The sequence below is a fragment of the Triplophysa rosa genome, linkage group LG11 (assembly GCF_024868665.1).
Source record: "Triplophysa rosa linkage group LG11, Trosa_1v2, whole genome shotgun sequence".
NCBI lineage: Eukaryota > Metazoa > Chordata > Actinopteri > Cypriniformes > Nemacheilidae > Triplophysa > Triplophysa rosa.
In genome coordinates, this window is record NC_079900.1 from 15,361,820 (window position 1) to 15,385,878 (window position 24,059).

At 38.2% G+C, this 24,059-nt stretch overlaps 2 protein-coding genes across 4 annotated transcripts in view; both read left to right on the plus strand.

The window, feature by feature from the left end:
- The window catches only part of asic2 (acid-sensing (proton-gated) ion channel 2), a 330,404-nt gene that overhangs the window by 148,411 nt on the left and 157,934 nt on the right, over positions 1-24,059 (plus strand). The window lies entirely within an intron of this gene.
- On the plus strand, positions 11,327-16,215 carry LOC130562197 (uncharacterized). The gene is made up of 4 exons (XM_057347075.1): positions 11,327-12,122; positions 12,396-12,470; positions 12,635-12,763; positions 15,728-16,215. Exons 1-4 carry the CDS (start codon positions 11,807-11,809, stop codon positions 15,805-15,807), a joined length of 600 nt encoding a protein of 199 aa, XP_057203058.1. The 5' UTR covers positions 11,327-11,806; the 3' UTR covers positions 15,808-16,215.

Genomic DNA, 24,059 nt, shown 5'->3' on the forward strand with positions numbered 1-24,059 from the left:
CATGCTGGGATTCAGTTGTCCATGAAACCATCTGGTGACCAAAGCATCACATTTCTCTTTCTCTTATTTTATAGGGTTGATCAGTTGATGCCAATTGTGGATTCTGCATGGCGTGCCAAACAAAATATTCAGTTTGTTCCCTTGTAACAACATCCCATAGACATGCTGTGATCAGTGGCAGTTGGTACAGTGAGCGGGTTACAGCTCTGCGGCCAGATTTAATCAGTGTAGGATCTGATACTTGGCATTGACATCAAGATAACAACCTCTCTCTTCAGAGAGTGTCTCCATGGGAACAATCTGATTCAGGACCCAGCCTTCATGCCTCATTTAGTCTTGTAACCATCTGTGCTAAGTATGGGTCTCCATTTAGCCCAAAGTTCTCATTGTCCTCACTTGACTTCCACAAAGCAGCAATGTGCTATGGGTTTCGTCCCAATTCCTATGTTCGGAATTTGATGTACTTGACCAATGATGTTCTGGAGGTATGAATGTGTAGTATACAGTAAAGCTCTGCAGCTCATGACCTGGGGTTGGAAAGTGTCTTTGCACACTTGAGAATCGAAGCACATGCCGTGTGGGTCATCTGGGCATCACGACTGTATTATGAATACTGAGTATTTGGACTAGAGATGTCTTGATTGCTCATTTCTATATAACAATGTATACATGATAAGTTATCAATAAATTAGCAGTATCCTTGTTAATTAGGCAGTATGGCAGGGATGGGCCAGTCCTTGGTTGTGAAACAAACAAAAAAAAGTTCATCTGTGTGGGAGCACTTTACTTTGAAAAGCATGCCTGCCGACATGCACAAATGACCCCAAATACCCAGAGGCTGCATTACCCGCAAATATTCTGTTGTAATGACAGTAGCTTGTTAGTTACTTATTTGTATATTAATTGTGCCGTTTTCTCAGTCACTTGGCAGAGTGCCCTCGCTGCCTCGCTCTCTTTCTCTGTGTGTCAACTCTTGCACAAACAAATGAGCATGCAGAAAAATAGCTTAAACTGGAGCTGCTGAAATATCATGCAAAGGTATTTGGAAAATACACAAATAAACAATGGAAAAACTTTATAATGGAGAAAAATTCAATGACGTATCACACAAAAACAAAATAAAACCTTCGAGAACACATTGGGCCTCATTTATCAATCTAACGTAGAAACGAGCGCAGATCCGTGCGCAGAAATCGTCTTACGACAGGGTTTACGTGTGATTCATCAAACATTTGTATGCCGCCAATCTCATTTGCTTATTGTGCCATTTTGAATCAAAAAACAATCTAATGAATCAGCACTTTATTACAAATTGAAACAAACTAAATTATTTTCATTTGAAAATGTAATATGAAGAGACTTTTGGTTGACACCAGCCATAACTTTGGTTGTTTATAATAGAATCTTAAACAAAATGATCAAAATATATATTCCTGTCAAATGAGAGGCTGATGCTACAGGGTTTTTAGAAAAATGCAAATTGAAAATCTGTTCTAGTCAATTCAAGTACAGTTGGAATAATGTGAGCTCATCTTTAATTCATGGGCGTGCTTTTTCTTGGGCTGCTGCATGAGGGTGAGTGTCTTAACATTTTTTAATGCCGTCTATTAATCCCATCACTGGGGAGGCCGTATAGGTCCCTCCCTCTCTCCCTCCCTCCCTCCCTCCCTCTCTCTCTCTCTCTCTCTCTCTCTCTCTCTCTCTCCCTCCCTCCCTCTCTCTCTCTCTCTCTCCCTAAATCCCTCCCTCCTTCACTCACACCCTCCTTCACTCACTCCCTCCCTCTCTCTCTCTCTCTCTCTCTGAGCTTTTTATCAGGTTCCTTCCTTTTGTACCCACCGTGTCATCACTCTTTCCTATCCATCAACTCTGATTCAATCTTGACACAGATCTCCATGATAAAAACATGGGTGCTGCCATTGAGCTTTCCCTTGAGGAATAAAACCCTGCAGTTTGTTTGGGCTGCCACTTTCTGATGACTCAGACTCATGAATTTGATTGCATATTGGTATAAATATTTTATTCGGAGAAGGCATTTAGGCTATTCCTCAACAAACTATTCAAATATTCCAGGGCACTTTTCTGGAAATAAAATAAAATAGAGGGAATGCATCTTGCCAAGCATCAGGCTGGTGTTTGTCTAAATTATCATATTAAACAAGTTCTTCAATGTTTCTTTTAATTGCATTTATTTTATCTTTATGTTTTTCTTTTGTTTTCTGTTTTTCAAGTGATTTACTGTAGTTTGATGGTGAAAGTCTTTCATTACAGTATGTAAACTGTACAACTCTAAACACGCAAACTGGTCCATGGATAAAGAAATAGTGATGAACAATTTAAACAAATTGAAATAGCGATGAACAATTTACATTTTATATACAACTGAGATAATTGGACAGATTTTTGTGTGTAAATTGTAATTGTCAGTAAAACTTTAGTACGTGTTGAACACATTCCAACAAATACAATATACAAGAAATATATTTGGTTCTGCGATATCATTCATAGTATTTTTATTTTCAAGTAAAATCTTAAATGTTTCCTAAGGTTTTTATGATTATTTTACTCAGTTTACTTGGAATACAAAGTAGTTTTAGTCCAAGACATTTCCTTGAAATGTTCCATGGGAACTTTATACTGACATCTAAAATGCTAAGGAAGTGCCGTTGAAGCAACATTGATACATTATTGCTGATCATTAAGATTTCCGGACTTGTTTTTGGTTGTCGACAGACAAGATTACACTGTGACATTCCTGCTGATTTGGCATATTAGCCATCTGGCATGCCCTGCTACTAAGCACACACGCGCACACACACACACACACACACACACATATACAGTCTCATTTGCACACTGATGGTACAAAACCGACAGCAATACATCTCCCTCTGTGTCCGTTTAGTAAACAGTTGAAAACGATGGTTGTTGACTAATGGTGTGCGTGCCTTACTTTCGTTAGCACTAATAACCCCTTAATTGATCGGCTGAAGGTCTAATGACATCATTAGCAATATTCCAACTTTTCACTGTTGTGTCGCCTGTACCTCTTCATGGGGTGTGAGGGACGTGGAGCGGATTCAGGCAAATTTCGAGGAATCAAAAGCAAGGACAGTGCTTTAATCTCTAGGTTAGCCTATTCTTTTTTTATTAGTTTAAATATGAGTATACTTGCAAAGTTAGCATTGGTATGCATGTCACGCACTGCTTAATATAATGTATTTCACTGCTGTCCTTTTGAAACTTTATATCTTCACATTTCGTGATTTTTTTGCCATAAATCATTATTATTAGTAACCTTTTATGTTTGTCACCATTTTGCAAATATCTAATCAATAAAAAGTCTTAAAAAGTTCTTGTCAACTTTGACAACACAGTATTTAATCATTTAAAAAGAAAAACTTGCTTGTCTACATTTTTTAGGATACAACAAATTGTTGAGTTGTTTTATATACGGCAATAAAGTACCAATTAGGGCACAATTTATATTAGTCTTTTATGTTTTCTGAGACCCACACTCATGACCCCTGACCACCAGCAGTGAAGAGCAGAGAGTATACAATTACCATGAGCAATTACCATGGCAACACGCAGTAAAAAATATAAGACCAATGGCAAAGTTGATATGAAAGAAAGAAAGAAAGTCTTTCAAAGAAAATCTGAGCAATTTATTACTTTAGTTAGATCACATTCATTGTCATTCTCATTACAGGCCTAGTTTGGGGGGAAAAGGAAATAATACCGGAGCATTTTCAGACTGTCTATATCAATCAGTCAGACCCACCACCATCTGATTAGGAGGTGACTTACAGCTCATATGCTGCTAAACACCACTGAGATTCATCATTTCAATTTATTTCTGGAGCCTTCAAATTATATCATTAGAGTTAAATTTGAAGAGCAGGTGTGATTGAGTTAGACGTGTCATAGGTCTCACAGTAGGATTGAAAGCTACTAATGAGAACAGCTTCTGCAATATGTTTTTATGCTCTTTTGGATAGCTCTGTTGTTTTTTTCTTGGGTTTAATGCAAACTGTCACATGTTCGTTATGTACACCTTGTTAATTAGTTTATTAGCACATTCTGCTGTACAGTGTGTATGAGCTATATGCACTTTTTAATATAGACCATGCCCTTAAGATATAGAGACTAGAGAGATTTTCAACAGAAGTAAATTATTAAAACGAGTTGCTGTCTTGGAACATGTGAATAGGGTTAAAACCAAACCTTTCCTTCCTTACCAGGCATCTTGATTACCAATTAAATCGATAAAGATTTTAATGAGTAATGACAGAACTGTGAGCATATATGCACTGATGTCAAACGCACTGCCATTAGACAAGAAGTAAAGAACCCAAGTCCAATTAACACAGAACAGTGAAATATACAAGGAGCTGTGCTATTGATATTAATGTTAAATGGCCAAGAAAAAGCATTTCTCATTTAAAGTGTTTATTAATTAACAGCTCCGTGGTATACAGCATGATGCTGTGATGAACTTTAAGACACGCAAAGTACAAAAAGTTACAAAAGTGAATTAGTTTTCTGTGATGTGAAATCCAGATAATTTTCGGTCTTGTGAAGAGCAATAAAGGATTTTTAGAATATCGTGAAGTGTGATGCATGATAAATGTCACAATAGAAGCATTTCCCTCGCTGTTTCTAAGCCCTATTAGGAAGGGATTAGTTTTCCCGAAGGTGATTTGAGAAGTTGGCATCTCACAGATGTACTTTGTGATGTATTCTGTATACCTTGTAATTTAGACTTTATACGCATATTCTTCCTGCAGTAAGCATACTAAACTGAAGGAAGTACAAAATAAACTGCCACTGTCCACTGTAATATCAGTGTCAGATAAGATAATGTACTCATTTGATTTCTCTACTCAATAATAATGTTATGTCATAATTATATAAATAGTCTTAAGTTTTATTTTATGTGTGTGTTTGTAAAAGTTTCTTTTAGTAAGGTTTTTAGTAATCTAAATGATTTGAATAAATCTAAATTAAAATTACATTTGTCATAAACACAGAGAGTGTGCGCTGCGTTCCATAATTCCACTTGGATTCCGAATATTTCCCACTTCAAACCTGAAAATACCTAAATACATTAAAAGTATTTAGTAACATTAAGTTAACGTTAAAACAGTGCTGTTCCAGAAATGATTTGCGGGTTGAGGGAAATATCCGTAATATCTGGAATGCAGCATAGGCTTGTCTGAATTCGTACATAAAAGCCCAGATCTTGGGTAATAAGAATTGTAACTGTCCGAATAGTGCTTAAGGTTTCTAACGTCTATAGTTCTGTGGTTGTGTTAGTGTGGTCATTAGCAACATTGAAATGAGACTTGTGGCAGTTGGCCAAATGTTTTCTTATAGTCTACCTTTGACTGGAATTAAATTAAGATTTTATGTGCTGGGTTTTGTTTAGGTCCTAATGAGAGGAAAAGGATTTAAAGCACATCAGATCTTTACGGACCATGAATTTCATTTTATTAGGGCTTGAGGTTTAGATAAGTGCTATGTTGCATTTGCTATTTACAGCAGAGCTCAGAGTCCGCATGTCTGGTCTGAACTTAATTTACTGTACAGCTCCAAGGCTACATGGATAGGATGTTTTCTGAAGACTTTTGCTGCATCTGTGTTCATTTTTTAAATGTGGCTAGTTTGAAAGATCTCTGCTTGTTGGTGGCTAAAGTGCAGGTATTTTAAACTATATATGGTATTTCTAAATTTTGTGGCGACTATCCTTTCGTATGCCTGTCCCACAAGAGGATGTAGTTTTGTGTTGGCGCTTGTTGTGCCTGAATCTGCAATGATTAGTCACAGCTGAGTGTATGTGTTTGAAAAGAGAATAAAAAGCCCAGTTGGTTATTCAGGTCACGTCAGAATCACTCTGCAAACACACACACGCACATTCTGAGCAGCACCATTGCTTGGTAGGCAGCCTTGGTCACCGAAACAACTAACCAAAGGAAACTTCTATGGAATTGTTTAGAAAGGCACACTCTAAAAAAAAGCCGTAAAAATAGGGCACAATATACTGTATTAATATGAAGGAATTTTCCGTGTTCATTTTTACAGTTGTTTTACCTGTATTTTACATTTTGCACTGCATTCATTTGCATTTTAGCATTAATGGAAATGTCCGTAAAATAAAGGAAAATGTACTGGTAATTTTCTGCCAGTACTTTATCTGTTTTTTTAGGGGGTTTTTTTTACAGTGCAGTGGGACTAAATTAAAACACATCTTCACTCTCTTACACATTTTATGTACTTGCATGGTATGTGAGATAAAAGATGTTGATGTTTTCATCATGTCAGGACTGACAGGGTTTCAAGAGAGAGGGAGTGAGAGAGGAGAAAGAGAGGAATGGCAGAAATAGGAAGCAGGAACATCCCACTGTGCTGAAATTCTGTAATGATTTTATTGCTGTTCTGAAAACAGAAAGCAGTTGAATGTAAAATGTGCCACTTGCTTGGTGATTTGAAAAGGTCAGAGATGTTGGATGGCTGCATGGTGAGCAGACTATCTAAAGCCCTATTCGCACAGGATTAGTATTATCTGGGGACCTCTGGTCATTTGTAATAATTGCAGAGATTGTCTGTGATCATGTGGCGCATTCGCACAGGATAAGTGAACTCTGTGATTTTACTCGAATTTACTGACTTATCTCCCAGAAATGACGTGAAGGCGCTTCCCTCTTTCTAAACATGGCGGCGGCGAGTGTTAGGAGGAAAAACCGGCATTGGACACGGCAGGAAACACTTTGTTTAATTAATGTTTGGGGTGAACAACGTTATCAAAGGCAGTTTGAACAAATGGTGCACAACCAAGGCGTTTGGGAAAATATTTACAATGACCTTGTACTCCGGTGCCCGTCTGTACAAGACTTTGGAGATTGGACCAAATGTAAGGAAAGGTTGGACTACCTGCGAAGAAAGTACCGTGATAGCCTCAAAAACAACAAGAAGACCGGATCAAGCCCCACTACATGTCCTAATTTCGACGAACTGGAAGCGGTTCTAGGTAAGAGTAATCAACATTTACCTTAACGTTAGCTAACATATGCTAAGTTTCTCTTTCTCTGTTTATCTGCAACACAACGTGTTAGCGCCTATTTTACACTACCGTTAACGTTATGCAAACATAATGCTACAGTATTAGTCATTTTAGCCGCAACGTACAGCGGCAAATGTACAGTAACGTTATGCAAATTTTTGTAATGCTACACAATTCAGGCAACCTAACAATTGTTAATCCATAGCAAAACACATTAGCTTTATTCTATTCTATTTACAGGTTGCCGACCTATGAACAATCCCGGAGACATGAGGATGGATAACGGGGGAAGTTCAGATGAGGAATCTGCCTGTGGTAAGTAGCCCATACTGGCCTGCATACTACATAATACTGTAACGCTATATTTGTGTTGTTAACTCAATTGTCGACATCTCTATAGTTAAATAAAGAGAGAAGTATAAACATTAGTAGTAAATAATGACTGAGTGAACCTGCTTGATTTTTTTTGTATTCGGCAGGTCCATCTGAGAGCCCTCAGGAAAACGACACCTCAACGGAAAACAATGCCGAGGATGAGGCATCCAGTCATGGCACATCATCCAAAACATCACCATCACCACCTCCCCCTGCTGAACCCAATCCACAAGGTGGGCTCTCATGTTGGTAACACTTTTCAGTAAGGTACATAAATGTAGGTAGTTACAGAGAAGCAAATGGATGATATAATTAGCTGTAGGAGGTACTTAAAAGTGTTTTGGGAATGTACCTTTGGGTAAGACTTGTTTTGGCTACATACACCACCACACACTAGGCGCCCAAGTTGAGTTGAGAGAAATTTAAGAGAAATCAAGCGCAAATACATTCTTTTCTCAATATGTCTTTTACTTAAAATTGGGACGTTGCGTGGGGCAGTGACATTGCCAGGCACACACATCAAATCACGTGTCCAAAAGGTTAATTCACAAACCATTAATTGACCATTACATAGTTCCTACTAAAGAAAATTGTAATCAATTTAATCACTGTAGCATTGAATAATCCTGATTTTTATGAAGTAAATGTTGTTTTTGCAGTACATCGCCGAAGGAAGGGGAGAAAAACCCAGATAATGGAGGCAATCGACAAGGGTCTGGACCGTCTCCTGCAAAATGAAAATAACCATGACTACGACAGAGAGCAGTTTGAATGGGAGAAAGAAATGGAGAGAAATAGAATGGAGCTGGAAAGAAAACTTCTTAATTTTGAAATAAAGAAGATAGAAGCTGATGAAAAGAGAGCAGAAGAGAACAGGGCGTTAATGCTCCAGATGTTTCAGTGCTTTAGGCCCCAGTACCACCATTCACGTTTTTCGGCCCCACATTACTACCCTTATACACCACCTCCCCAACACTCATCAGCTGAGGATCTGTCTACAGCCCCTGGACCCCCTGCCTCAGCAGCATATTAAGTGCACTACTACACTGACCCACATAAGTAGCTTTTTGTGCCTTTCCATCTTGCAGGAAAGTATCACTCGTTCTTAGATAGAGTGTTCTGGTAGTTTACCATTTATTTTGTGTTTTGTTTCAATGCATCCCTACAGAAAGCAGTATTTTGCACATTTTATGTAGGGAAAATTGTAAAACAAATTTAAAAATTTGTTTTAGGAGAGCAATATTTGCACTTTTCTATTATATTTTGTAACAAAATATTTTATATTAAAGTACTGAGAAAGTTATATTTCATATTTATTGTTTATTTCATATCCAAACACAGAAAAAAACTTGATCAAACGTTGAAACATGTAAATTGCATGTAAAATGTTCTGAAATAAAGGATGTTATGCACTACAAATAAATATATGATCTTAATTTCATGTGGGTCTTGACTGCATTGTTTGGGTATAAGCTTCTCTGTGCTTTACTGATTGCTGAAAATGTGAGCTACCAAGGCCTCCCGGATGCGCTCTGCTGAGGAGAGAGAAAGTACATCATGCTGCTCTGGTACTGCCTCTGGCAGATCCAGCACATCTTCCTGAGGTTCCTGGTGAGCAACTTTCTGCATTTCACAGAAATTGTGTAACACTACACAAGCACATACAACATACTTAACATTTTGGGTTTGACAGTCATTTCTTTTCATAATGCATCGCCAGCAGCCCTTGAGGCGACCAAATGCGTGTTCAACATGGATACGGGCNATGCACTTTTTAATATAGACCATGCCCTTAAGATATAGAGACTAGAGAGATTTTCTACAGAAGTAAATTATTAAAACGAGTTGCTGTCTTGGAACATGTGAATAGGGTTAAAACCAAACCTTTCCTTCCTTACCAGGCATCTTGATTACCAATTAAATCGATAAAGATTTTAATGAGTAATGACAGAACTGTGAGCATATATGCACTGATGTCAAACGCACTGCCATTAGACAAGAAGTAAAGAACCCAAGTCCAATTAACACAGAACAGTGAAATATACAAGGAGCTTTGCTATTGATATTAATGTTAAATGGCCAAGAAAAAGCATTTCTCATTTAAAGTGTTTATTAATTAACAGCCCCATGGTGTACAGCATGATACTGTGATGAACTTTAAGACACGGTATGCAAAGTACAAAAAGTTACAAAAGTGAATTAGTTTTCTGTGATGTGAAATCCAGATAATTTTCGGTCTTGTGAAGAGCAATAAAGGATTTTTAGAATATCGTGAAGTGTGATGCATGATAAATGTCACAATAGAAGCATTTCCCTCGCTGTTTCTAAGCCCTATTAGGAAGGGATTAGTTTTCCCGAAGGTGATTTGAGAAGTTGGCATCTCACAGATGTACTTTGTGATGTATTCTGTATACCTTGTTATTTAGACTTTATACGCATATTCTTCCTGCAGTAAGCATACTAAACTGAAGGAAGTACAAAATAAACTGCCACTGTCCACTGTAATATCAGTGTCAGATAAGATAATGTACTCATTTGATTTCTCTACTCAATAATAATGTTATGTCATAATTATATAAATAGTCTTAAGTTTTATTTTATGTGTGTGTTTGTAAAAGTTTCTTTTAGTAAGGTTTTTAGTAATCTAATTGATTTGAATAAATCTAAATTAAAATTACATTTGTCATAAACACAGAGAGTGTGCGCTGCGTTCCATAATTCCACTTGGATTCCGAATATTTCCCACTTCAAACCTGAAAATACCTAAATACATTAAAAGTATTTAGTAACATTAAGTTAACGTTAAAACAGTGCTGTTCCAGAAATGATTTGCGGGTTGAGGGAAATATCCGTAATATCTGGAATGCAGCATAGGCTTGTCTGAATTCGTACATAAAAGCCCAGATCTTGGGTAATAAGAATTGTAACTGTCCGAATAGTGCTTTAGGTTTCTAACGTCTATAGTTCTGTGGTTGTGTTAGTGTGGTCATTAGCAACATTGAAATGAGACTTGTGGCAGTTGGCCAAATGTTTTCTTATAGTCTACCTTTGACTGGAATTAAATTTAGATTTTATGTGCTGGGTTTTGTTTAGGTCCTAATGAGAGGTAAAGGATTTAAAGCACATCAGATCTTTACGGACCATGAATTTCATTTTATTAGGGCTTGAGGTTTAGATAAGTGCTATGTTGCATTTGCTATTTACAGCAGAGCTCTGAGTCCGCATGTCTGGTCTGAACTTAATTTACTGTACAGCTCCAAGGCTACATGGATAGGATGTTTTCTGAAGACTTTTGCTGCATCTGTGTTCATTTTTTAAATGTGGCTAGTTTGAAAGATCTCTGCTTGTTGGTGGCTAAAGTGCAGGTATTTTAAACTATATATGGTATTTCTAAATTTTGTGGCGACTATCCTTTCGTATGCCTGTCCCACAAGAGGATGTAGTTTTGTGTTGGCGCTTGTTGTGCCTGATTCTGCAATGATTAGTCACAGCTGAGTGTATGTGTTTGAAAAGAGAATAAATAGCCCAGTTGGTTATTCAGGTCACGTCAGAATCACTCTGCAAACACACACACGCACATTCTGAGCAGCACCATTGCTTGGTAGGCAGCCTTGGTCACCGAAACAACTAACCAAAGGAAACTTCTATGGAATTGTTTAGAAAGGCACACTCTAAAAAAAAGCCGTAAAAATAGGGCACAATATACTGTATTAATATGAAGGAATTTTCCGTGTTCATTTTTACAGTTGTTTTACCTGTATTTTACATTTTGCACTGCATTCATTTGCATTAATGGAAATGTCCGTAAAATAAAGGAAAATGTACTGGTAATTTTCTGCCAGTACTTTATCTGTTTTTTTAGGGGGTTTTTTTTACAGTGCAGTGGGACTAAATTAAAACACATCTTCACTCTCTTACACATTTTATGTACTTGCATGGTATGTGAGATAAAAGATGTTGATGTTTTCATCATGTCAGGACTGACAGGGTTTCAAGAGAGAGGGAGTGAGAGAGGAGAAAGAGAGGAATGGCAGAAATAGGAAGCAGGAACATCCCACTGTGCTGAAATTCTGTAATGATTTTATTGCTGTTCTGAAAACAGAAAGCAGTTGAATGTAAAATGTGCCACTTGCTTGGTGATTTGAAAAGGTCAGAGATGTTGGTTGGCTGCATGGTGAGCAGACTATCTAAAGCCCTATTCGCACAGGATTAGTATTATCTGGGGACCTCTGGTCATTTGTAATAATTGCAGAGATTGTCTGTGATCATGTGGCGCATTCGCACTGGATAAGTGAACTCTGTGATTTTACTCGAATTTACTGACTTATCTCCCTGAAATGACGTGAAGGCGCTTCCCTCTTTCTAAACATGGCGGCGGCGAGTGTTAGGAGGAAAAACCGGCATTGGACACGGCAGGAAACACTTTGTTTAATTAATGTTTGGGGTGAACAACGTTATCAAAGGCAGTTTGAACAAATGGTGCACAACCACGGCGTTTGGGAAAATATTTACAATGACCTTGTACTCCGGTGCCCGTCTGTACAAGACTTTGGAGATTGGACCAAATGTAAGGAAAGGTTGGACTACCTGCGAAGAAAGTACCGTGATAGCCTCAAAAACAACAAGAAGACCGGATCAAGCCCCACTACATGTCCTAATTTCGACGAACTGGATGCGGTTCTAGGTAAGAGTAATCAACATTTACCTTAACGTTAGCTAACATATGCTAAGTTTCTCTTTCTCTGTTTATCTGCAACACAACGTGTTAGCGCCTATTTTACACTACCGTTAACGTTATGCAAACATAATGCTACAGTATTAGTCATTTTAGCCGCAACGTACAGCGGCAAATGTACAGTAACGTTATGCAAATTTTTGTAATGCTACACAATTCAGGCAACCTAACAATTGTTAATCCATAGCAAAACACATTAGCTTTATTCTATTCTATTTACAGGTTGCCGACCTATGAACAATCCCGGAGACATGAGGATGGATAACGGGGGAAGTTCAGATGAGGAATCTGCCTGTGGTAAGTAGCCCATACTGGCCTGCATACTACATAATACTGTAACGCTATATTTGTGTTGTTAACTCAATTGTCGACATCTCTATAGTTAAATAAAGAGAGAAGTATAAACATTAGTAGTAAATAATGACTGAGTGAACCTGCTTGATTTTTTTTGTATTCGGCAGGTCCATCTGAGAGCCCTCAGGAAAACGACACCTCAACGGAAAACAATGCCGAGGATGAGGCATCCAGTCATGGCACATCCTCCAAAACATCACCATCACCACCTCCCCCTGCTGAACCCAATCCACAAGGTGGGCTCTCATGTTGGTAACACTTTTCAGTAAGGTACATAAATGTAGGTAGTTACAGAGAAGCAAATGGATGATATGGTTAGCTGTAGGAGGTACTTAAAAGTGTTTTGGGAATGTACCTTTGGTTAAGACTTGTTTTGGCTACATACACCACCACACACTAGGCGCCCAAGTTGAGTTGAGAGAAATTTAAGAGAAATCAAGCGCAAATACATTCTTTTCTCAATATGTCTGTGGCAAGGGGGGCGTGGTTCAGCAGGACGCGCAGCGGAGAGAGAGTTCGGAGACAAGCGGTAAGTGAGTGGGTGAGTGCAAATGACGAACACCTGTTTCAGGGCCGGACTTAGGAGGATGGGGGCCCCTGGACTTTAGTTGTTTTCGGGGCCCCCGTACCATTTAAAATCATGTGTTTGTTAGCATTAGTAAATGTTTTTTTTCTCCAATGACTAACATTGACACTTGTTTATTGGTTTACACGTTTATAATGCTTGTTTTGACAGTGGGAGCCACAAGTGGTGCGTTTATAGCGTGTAGGAAGTTTCAAACATACTTAAATGTAAAATCCAATCAACATTAATAATCAACATTACAATATCAAGGGGACTAATATAGTTTTTGACATAATCATACAGCCCTACCATTATGTATTTTAAAATTAAGATTAAATTTATTGATCCATAATAAGAAAACTACTAAAATGGAACAAATGTGTGTGTTCTCCCTGTATTTCTGGAGGATTTTGAGAGATTATACGTCTTGATCTAAAATTTGAGAACACCTGCATTAACATGAAACCAACAATGAGCAATACAGTTGTCAGCATTTATTAATCTTGTTTATTGTTAGTTAATGCCAAATACAATTGTTCATGTTAGTTCAGGTGCATGTTTTTAAAAATATTAGTAAATACTGAAAATAAAGATTAACAAATGCAGACATGTAATCTAATGCTTAACTAATGTTAACAAATGCAACGGTGTAAAGTGTTAAAAATATATTAGTATTCTATTGCAATTCCATCAGTAAAGCATATGACAGATCTATGAGTTTGAAATGCACATTAAAATTGTATTCATATAATGAGATGAAACGTCTTTTTATGGCTTAAATAGTTTCATAATAATGAGATGGGTCCATAGTTTTGTAAAGTCTAGTTAACTGAGGTTGTGCAGGGCAAATATGGCACCCCTCTGTTATAAATCGTTTTAAATCTTTGAATTACTTTGTCTAACATAACATCATTTTCATGTCAAATTCTTAAATGTAAATCTAAGAGACAGTTTAATGCAGCTCTCAGGCCATGAATCCATGAATGGTATATCTGCAAGGTATCATCTTAATTTAGCATTTATATTTTGCCAGATATCTCAACGTCAGACATGAAATAACTATCCAAACGCAGTTTGAAAAAGCACGAGCAGTTTGTCTCTTCACGCGTCCCGTAGTTCGGTTGTTTTAACTTTGTTTATTAGTTAGCAGAATGTTTTCATTTTTTATTTACATGGATGGATTTAACAGTGTTTGCATATTATTTACAAGAACCGCTTATGGCCACAGAACGGGAAATATTAGAAATAAACTCTATATTACCTGTTTTTATTCAGAGATGTCTGCAGAACAACACTTTTCATAACACGTTTTTTGTAAAAGCAAAGAAAGTGTAACAACAACAACAGCTAGTAGACTCTACTGCATCTACCTGTCGATGAAACAATCTGTCGTCTTCAGTGAGCGGACACAGACTGTGAGGAGCGAGCGTCAAATGGAAAACGTGGAGTGGAATCATATAGCGGTGTAATAAGAGAAAGTTTTTCGCGGGGATGTGAATCCTCTCTACTCTACTTCGGCTACCGTTCAATTTCGCCTACCAAAGACGGGCGCCAGCCTGTGAGGGCAAATGGGCAGCGGCTCAAGCCACAGTGCCACCCCGTGAACGCGTTCCGGCTCACGTCGGTCCGCGAGTTTCAAAGGAGAAATAACTGAAATAAAACCGGAGGGTGGCGGCCTGGCGGGAGATGGTGACAGGTATGCTCTGGATTCTCTGCCTAAAGATCAAGGTGTGGTGCCATGGGTGTAAAGAATCATTATTTTCTAAATGCTGTTCTTTCGCGTTCTTGTCTCTCAGTTTTTGGTTTTCTTTAAGCGCCGCACTGCGATTGCGCTTGTCAGCCATTAGAACAAGCGTCTTAATGAGCAGACAGGTTTCAACTGCGGTAAACGTAACGGATAGAATCCACAAATGACCAATCAGGAAACGCCAACATGACTGACGGAACGATTAGCCAATTAAACGACATCGTTCCTTACATAAGGCAGTGCTATTGAACATTGGTAGGCCAATGCACAAAGTTTAAATGAAAAATAAAATTACTGGCATATAACTAAACAAATCAAATTAACGACAGCAGGCGGCCCCCTGAAGGGCGGGGCCCCTGGGCTGGAGCCCAGTCAAGGCCAATGGTAAGTCCGGCCTTGCCTGTGTCCTATTCCAGTAACTGGCGTGGGGAGGCTTAAAAACCAGCAAGGCAGCAGAGCTTGGGAGAGAGAGACGCACGCTACCACTGGGTTCTGAGGAGGACGTCGGAAAGAGAGAGGAATACGGACTAAGGAGAGTTCTGCCGTTATTAAGACTCTGTGTGAGTGATTTATGTTTGAAAGCGCATGTGGCGCAACGTCGAGTGACGACGAAGAGAAAAATAAAAGTACCAGTGGTAGTAACCCCGATCTCAGCCTCTTCCTTCCTGTGTCGATTGAACATTGTTACAATGTCTTTTACTTTAAATTGGGACGTTGCGTGGGGCAGTGACATTGCCAGGCACACACATCAAATCACGTGTCCAAAAGGTTAATTCACAAACCATTAATTGACCATTACATAGTTCCTACTAAAGAAAATTGTAATCAATTTAATCACTGTAGCATTGAATAATCCTGATTTTTATGAAGTAAATGTTGTTTTTGCAGTACATCGCCGAAGGAAGGGGAGGAAAAACCCAGATAATGGAGGCAATCGACAAGGGTCTGGACCGTCTCCTGCAAAATGAAAATAACCATGATTACGACAGTTTGAATGGGAGAAAGAAATGGAGAGAAACAGAATGGCGCTGGAAAGAAAACGGCTTAATTTTGAAATAAAGAAGATGGAAGCTGATGAAAAGAGAGCAGAAGAGAACAGGGCGTTAATGCTCCAGATGTTTCAGTGCTTTAGGCCCCAGTACCACCATTCGCGTTTTTCGGCCCCACATTACTACCCTTATACACCACCTCCCCAACACTCATCAGCTGAGGATCTGTCTACAACCCCTGGACCCCCTGCCCCAGCAGCATATGAGGTGCACTACTACACTGACCCACATAAGTAGCTTTTTGTGACTTACCGTCTTGCAGGAAAGTATCACTTGTTCTTAGATAGAGTGTTCTGGTAGTTTACCATTTATTTTATTTGTGTTTTGTTTCAATGCATCCCTACAGAAAGCTGTATTTTGCACATTTTATGTAGTGAAAATTCTAAAACAAATTTAAAAAATTGTTTTAGGAGAGCAATATTTGCACTTTTCTTTTATATTTTGCAACAAAATATTTTATATTAAAGTACTGAGAAAGTTATATTTCATATGTATTGTTTATTTCATATCCAAACACAGAAAAAACAAACGTTGAAACATGTAAATTGCATGTAAAATGTTCTGAAATGAAGGATGTTATGCACTACAAATAAATATATGATCTTAATTTCATGTGGGTCTTGACTGCATTGTTTGGGTATAAGCTTCTCTGTGCTTTACTGGTTGCTGAAAATGCGAGCTACCAAGGCCTCCCGGATGTGCTCTGCTGAGGAGAGAGAAAGTACATCATGCTGCTCTGGTCCTGCCTCTGGCAGATCCAGCACATCTTCCTGAGGTTCCTGGTAAGCAACTTTCTGCATTTCACAGAAGTTGTGTAACACTACACAAGCACATACAACATACTTAACATTTTGGGTTTGACAGTCATTTCTTTTCATAATGCATCGCCAGCGGCCCTTGAGGCGACCAAATGCGTGTTCAACATGGATACGGGCACGACTCAAGGAGGCGTTGTAGGCTGCCCTGGGTCCCCTTGCTGTACCTTCAGGGAATGGCTTCATTATGTTGCTAGTCAAACTGTAGGCTGAATCGGCCACAATCAGTACCGGTATGTTAACCCCTTGGATGCTCCTGCTGACTGGAGGGAAAAAGGTACCATCCTCCAGTTTGCGGCACAGACGGGAACACTCAAAAACGTATGCATCGTGGCACTTCCCAGGCCAGCCAACATCGAAATCAAGGAAGCTGTAAGTGTGGTCTACAAGTCCTTGAAGAAGTACACTGTACCATCCTTTTCTGTTATAGTATGGGATAGCTTTCTGGGGCAATGATTGGGATGTGCGTGCCATCCAAAGCACCAGCACACATGGGGAATCCTGTCTTCCTCTCAAATGCTGTGATGATGGCTTGGACTTCAGGGACAGTTTTTGGCCTATTCACAAAACCCTCCTGAGTTTGCTTAGTGCCTCACACACTTCCCAGAAAATGTTACAGGCGGTGCTGGATCCAATACCAAACAGGTTGGCAACATCATGGAACTCAACATTACTGGCAAGCTTGTAGATTGTAACTGCTACCCTCTTTTGTAGAGGTACTGGATCCAACATGTTGGTCGTTTGGGGGTTAATGTATGGGCGCAGCTGGTCACAAAGGATATTGAATGCCTCTTTTGGCATTCTGAAGTTGAGGTACCAATCATTTTCTTCAAAATTCTTCTGCAGAAGAATTCTCATTAAAGCTACAAAATCACATTGATTTCTTCTTTTATTTTGTTCTTTGATTAACGTTAGTGACAGGAGTCACAGCAGCACGTTTAAGAAGGTGGCCCCTTTAAGAGCTGTCTCAGTACGCAGATCTGACCGTCACCGCACTCCCATTTTCACAACTCTTTGCATTCATTTAAGATTTTATTTTACACTTTGAAGTCTGTGCTTAAGAAAATGCTAGACAAAACGGGCTTTCTGACATAATCTTGTGTGGTTTTATCCATTCAAGCACGAAAGAGCTTAACACGGATGCGCTGTCAGACAGAGATTCACCGACACAGCCTTTAGCCCTTTACTGTACACACCAGACTGGACCTCTCGGTGCGTTTTGCCGCGTCCCACAGTTTAGAAGCTGTCTATCTTCATTGAACGCGTCAAAGCAACTGTTTAAAATCGCGCTTAAGTGGTTTAAAAGCCTGTACACGAATAAGAGCGTGATTACATAATGTAACGATAGACAAAGGATGTCAAAACAAACGGATGCTGCGTTAATTATTTTTCACGCGTTAATTTGAAATATTTAATCGCATACGTTAACGCGTTACCGTTGACAGCCCTACTTGAAAGTCTTGTCGTTGTAGGTGTGGTTGTATGTAAACAGAAGAATGTTCCTTACCGCATGCTGCCATGCATGTCAGCCATCTCCATATATTCCTTCTTTTTTGTTTCGCTCTTCTGATCCTGTCATGTTTTTTTACAGTGAATATTTTCTCTCTGCCAATATTATTGTTGTCTGGTATGTAGCATAACCCAGCACCCAAAATACAGTGAAAACACTCCAACGCAGCTTCCATTCTTTGCGAAAGATGACTGAAAGGCGCACAGAAACCTTGAAAAAATGAGATACGATCCTGCCAAATCTAGTTCAAAATTTCAAATCGCAGAGACGCCAATTCGCACTGGACTAATATTATCACAGCACCTCGGTGTTCATCAAAATATGGTAGGTAATTTGTGGGGGAATTTTTACTTGACAAATTACAGACATGGCCGTTTCGCATGGGATTAAGATCACAGACAATCTCTGCGATTATTACAAATGACCAGAGGTCCCCAGATAATACTAATCCCATGCGAATAGGGTTTAAGGCTTCAAGTGTGTGTTTGTGTGCGTGTGTGTGTACACAGACAGACTGAGAAACTTTTCTTTCCTGGCCTTCCAGAGAAATTGAATAACCTTCAAATCATTGTCAGAGATGACCAGCCTCTTTTCATTTTGATACAAAAACTTCCGCCATGATTGAAGTCTTTTTATGATTTTTTTATATATACAGTATATCTCATATCATTAATAAGAGATCACTCCAAAATTATTTTTCCTCATTTTTCATTGTTGAAAAAGGATCCTTTTTGTTACCTTCTGTGAACTATAGACCACTTTTACAGATATAAACACTGGTCCAGAATTAAAGGTCCAGTCAGTGAAATCTAGCGGCAAGTTTGCGAATTGCAACCAACCGCTCACTCCACCCCTCCCCCTCCCTTTCGAAACACTACGACGGCTGACAGAACATGGCGACTTACATGCAAGGGGACCAGTGGTGTATTGTGTAAGCTCTTTAGACACCTCTGAAGGCATAGCTATGTATATTATATTGCATTCAATCAATAGATCATCCTTAAAATTTCACACTGGACCTTCAAATCTTACATGTATAATTAAATCTTAAAGATATTATTTAACATTTTGATTCGGTTATAAATGTTCTGTTGGTTGTATTTTGTTCAAACATGTAAAACTAAAACAGGATGTTTTACTATGGAGGTTTTTTTTGTGTCTTTTTTATTCAATCAAACATTCTGTGTTTGAGAGTAAAATTCATTATTTTGTCATTAAAAAATAAAAGATCGCAAAAAAACTCTTTGCATTGCGAGTTGAAAAGTTGAAAAGTTTTGCTTGCGAATAAAGCTGTATCTCAGTGGGCGGTCTCTACACACCAGGATGAAAGACCTCTCTTTTGGTCACTTTCAATCGAAGTGCCACGCCCACTACCCTCCCCCGTCATGGCCGCCAGAGAGCAGACAGTCAAGAGCCGCAAGAGCGGGGTAGCGGTATGAAGTGCAACACGTCATTTCCAAGGTACTTTGGCTCTTTTTAATACCTTATTTTATGTTATAAATCCTCTAAGTTCATAAAATTTTGATTGAATAAAAAAGACACAAAAAACCTCCATATTTTTCTGGACCAGCGTAGGATCAGCATTATTTTAAAAATTATTAATAAGCCTGATTTTTTCCAAAAACTGTCATGCATCTCTCTCTTCACATTGCTGTTGGTTGACTTTATGTCATTTATAATTCACCAGACACTGAACAATATGCAATACATGCAGAAATGCTGATTAAATGCAAAACTGAAGTGGTCTCTTAATTTTTTCCTGAAGCTATATGTATTTTTGTGAACTTGCAGTTTTTCGATATGTACTGTATACCTCGGTGGGCGTTCTGTCAAACAAATAAATATATATTTAATGGATAATTTACTTGGTTAAAGGAAGTCTGAGAATTGCATTCATTTACAGTCAGTTTATAATATATTCTCCCTTTGTGTCTCTGAGACCTGATAAAAGAGGCAGAGAAGCCCCAGTAAATCATTGCTAATAATTTGTGCTGTGCCTCTTTGCTCCCTGGTCGAGCTGGTCTAGAGTACACATGCAGGCTGAGATCTAAAGAGCCCTGGGAGCGACTGAGATTACTTGCCTGCAGATGAGATGACCTGGAACAGCTAGTGGCACTGCAACAGTGTTTAATGCTGTGTTTTCATTCTTTTGAAATGCTTTTATTGGCGATGACTTTTTATGCCTTCCTGCTATGTCTGGAAGAACCTGACTTAAAAAATGAAGGCCTGCAACCATAAGCGTAGCCAGATTTAGAAAGACTTCATCTTCGATTAACTCAGCTGTCAGCACCCTTTAATATTTGTGATTATGTGTCTCTCTCTTCACCTCAGTGATCGCAGAAAGCTATCTTAGGTTATTTCACTCCTAATTCCCTCATTTTTGACACATTTAGTGTTATGCTTCCATAATTATTGGTGGACCTGGTCAAGGGCAACATGGGTTGTGTGGCGTTTCCAGTGCCTTGAAACTTGGTTTACAAATGTGAGATTTGTCAACATTAAAATGAATTTCCTTTCCTTAAGGTTTGCAAAAGCTGTCCTGAGGTGAAAACTGTTACCAAATGGAGCATGAGACATGGCTTGAAATTGTGTCAAAAGACACGTGACCTGATATAGACCCATAAAAAATGAAATTTCTGTCATCATTTACTCACCCTCAAGTTGTTCTAATTAATCTCTATAAATGTCTTCGTTCTGTTGAACACAAATAAAGATATTTGGAAAAATGTTAGTAACTGACATTTCTGAGGCACCATTGACTACCAAAGTAGGAATAATTATTGTATTGTTTTTGTTTTGTTCTGTTGAACACAAAATAAGATATTTTAAGTATTTAAATAATAAGTATTTATTATTTATAATAAATTTATAATAAGTATAAATTTATAATAAGAGAGCAAACAGTTCTGGGGCACCTTTGACAATCTGAATTTTTCCTACTATGGTAGTCAATGATGACCCAGAAACATCAGTTGCTAACATTTTTCCAAATATCTTTCTTTGTGTTCAACAAAACAAATACATTTATACAGATTTAGAATGACTTGAGGGTGAGTAAATGATGATAGAATTGTCATTTTTGGCTGGAGTATCCCTTTAAAGATATAACATACACTTGCAGTCAACTTGGAGACAGCATGTTTGCCAACAGTTTAGTTCCTCTTTTCTGGTTAGGGTTGTCATCTGATGTCTAAGTAAGCATTTAACATTGGTTTAGATCAGGTTTTATCTAAACTGACTCTTAGTTCTTACAGAGACTCCATGAAGCAAGCGCCTTGGTCAAGGACAGTATGGCGCTACAGCTCACGGATTGAAATAGCTACTTCCTGGTATTTCCTGATCTTTAACCGTCACGCCACACTTCCCTCTATGTGTTCTTGATAGCTCTTTTGTATACACGTTCTGTTGCTTTAAACAAAATGCAGCGTTTTGTTAGTCATTTATGAGCGAATAGCCTCATCTATTATAACAGCATAACGAGCTAATTAGAAGGATATTGTGTTATGGAAAATAGCCTCACTGGCATGAAATCCTAATAAAACTGTCTTAGCCAAAACATATATTGGTTGTTTTATTAAAGCCATTTAGAGCTATTTCCTCAGATACTTGAAAAAATAAGATTTCGAAAACAGGAACACAATGTTAATAGTACCAAAATGGTTTTCAGATGCCTGGAATAGCTTTGAGGCTTCTTGTGCGGTCATGCTACAAACAGCAATCTCTTGCTGTAAAACCGATTTGAAACGACTGCAACTGCACCAATAGTTACCATAGCTGGTCGTGTGACACCACATTACATGGAAGACAATTAACCATATAGTTATTTTAAAGAAGCATTCTTTCTGATTACCCAAATCTTTTTCTCATATTTGCTATGTCAGATGTGAGGTGTTCACTGTAAAATGTATTTATTTACACTATACGTATATTGTTACCAAAAGTTTCCAAAATCAATAATTGTGCAATTATTCACAATACAAATATTTATACGTACACTACTTTTAAAGAGTACATATTACAATGTCCTTAAAATTACATTTCATGCAGTGTGTAAGGTTGCTGTGTGTGAATGTAAGTTGCCAAGTTGTAGAGCCGAAAGTGTACGAACAAAGTTCGTTGGCTTGGGGGAAAAGGAGTCGACTCTGAATCATGCGAACAAGTCATCTGTCGTTCTAATTTCAGTTCCAGGTCAGATTTGCGTCACTCCGTGAGACCATCTGACCAATCAGATCAGAGTAGGCTGACAGAAAGGAGGGGATTAGACAGATGAATCACCGAACAAATCATTTGAGAGTCAAAGTCAAAAGTCAAAGTCTGCTTTATTGTCAATTATGCCACATGTACAGTACATACATATAGAGTATTGAAATTGCATTACTCTCAGACCCATGGTGCATACAAACAACACTACACAGAATAAAAAAATATATAAAAAACATACAGATAAATACAGATTATTATATATATGTAAAATACAACTATTACAAGTAGGGATATTAAAAAAAAAAGAAGATAGGTAATGGCAGATAGAGTGCAAACCAGTGAAATATACAACAGTGCAGATGTGAGGTAGTGCAAAGAGCTTATTAGTCTGTTTAAAGTGACAAGTCAAGAAGTAAGGTAATAATAACTTCCTATTATTTGAAAATGAAAGTGTGTATACACCTTGTATGTACGTAAACTTGTTGTTGGACACTCCATAAACCAAAGTAGGACCTTAAAAATCACAAAATATTTACTCTTTAAGTTGAATCAACAAGCAGTTAGTCTGAATTCTCATTATTTAAATTCCTATTACCATCATGCACTGAGACATCTGTACCATTTTATATATTCCAGGGTTTTTGGTTGTGCAGTCATGATTTGTATTTTAAGAAATGTCAGCATGAGTTTGTTCTTCTTTAAAAGTCAATGGCTTTTTCTCAAACGCGTTCTTCAGCGATCTCACGTTCTCGCTCTTGTTGCGCGTTTACATTGAAAATAACAAACATACGCATACAAATGACGTGAAATGAATCGCCCTTAAGGGATTTGTACAGGGCATGCTAATAAAAACTTTTGGGGCTTTACTGAAAACATTCGGACTTCAGCCACTTTAGCTCACCCCTAGCGCCACCCCTGTCATTAACTCTGAAAAGTCTGGTTCCAGTACTCAAGAACACAAGTACAAAGAACGCATAAAAGTACCCGGATGTGTTCCTGATATCAAGGATGCATGGAATGCAGACTTGCTTATACTGAACCTGCTTGAAGTCTCAGAAGTCATTGTGACGCGTCCATCCGAGTTTATTCTTCCGAGGCTGCCTCAGAAGTCCGTTCTTTGCATTTTGTAATTAAGAAACGGCCAATGTCAGTTGTTCAGTATTAAGATCTGTGATTTTAGGTATTATGGTAGGTCTTTGGGAGTTTTAAGGTATTTTATGTTTTTCCCAGTGTGTGATTATAATGTTGTCAGTGTAAAGTCCCTGTGAACCGGAAGTTGCGATCGTTTTTACTTCTGTATTCTGACACATTTCCGAGTGAAAAGGAATTTCAAAGGAGAAAATTAGTGGCAAATTTTTTTAGTGGCATGCATTTTTTACTGCGAATTTATTGGATGTATAAAAACAGCTGTTGCATTTTGAAATGAAACTGGCAGCAGACTGACAGTTGAGGCGTTAACAGATGCTCTGCCCAAGGCGTCTAATTTACGTCATTTGAGATGGATAGTCATTTCAGGGCGAAAGTGCATTTTCAGATTTTAACTGAAGATTATGAGGGTACATGAATTTTAAAAAGAAAATGACCCACATTTAGAAGCTATTTACTATAAACGCTGCAATATTTAATGAAAAAATAAGAATTGT

Bases quoted from the DNA above. Each gene is read 5' to 3' on its own strand.
- LOC130562197 (XM_057347075.1), top strand. From the start codon at position 11,807: ATGGCGGCGGCGAGTGTTAGGAGGAAAAACCGGCATTGGACACGGCAG. The intron at 12,123-12,395 runs GTAAGAGTAATC...TTCTATTTACAG, and splicing joins CGAACTGGATGCGGTTCTAG to GTTGCCGACCTATGAACAAT. The intron at 12,471-12,634 runs GTAAGTAGCCCA...TGTATTCGGCAG, and splicing joins AGATGAGGAATCTGCCTGTG to GTCCATCTGAGAGCCCTCAG.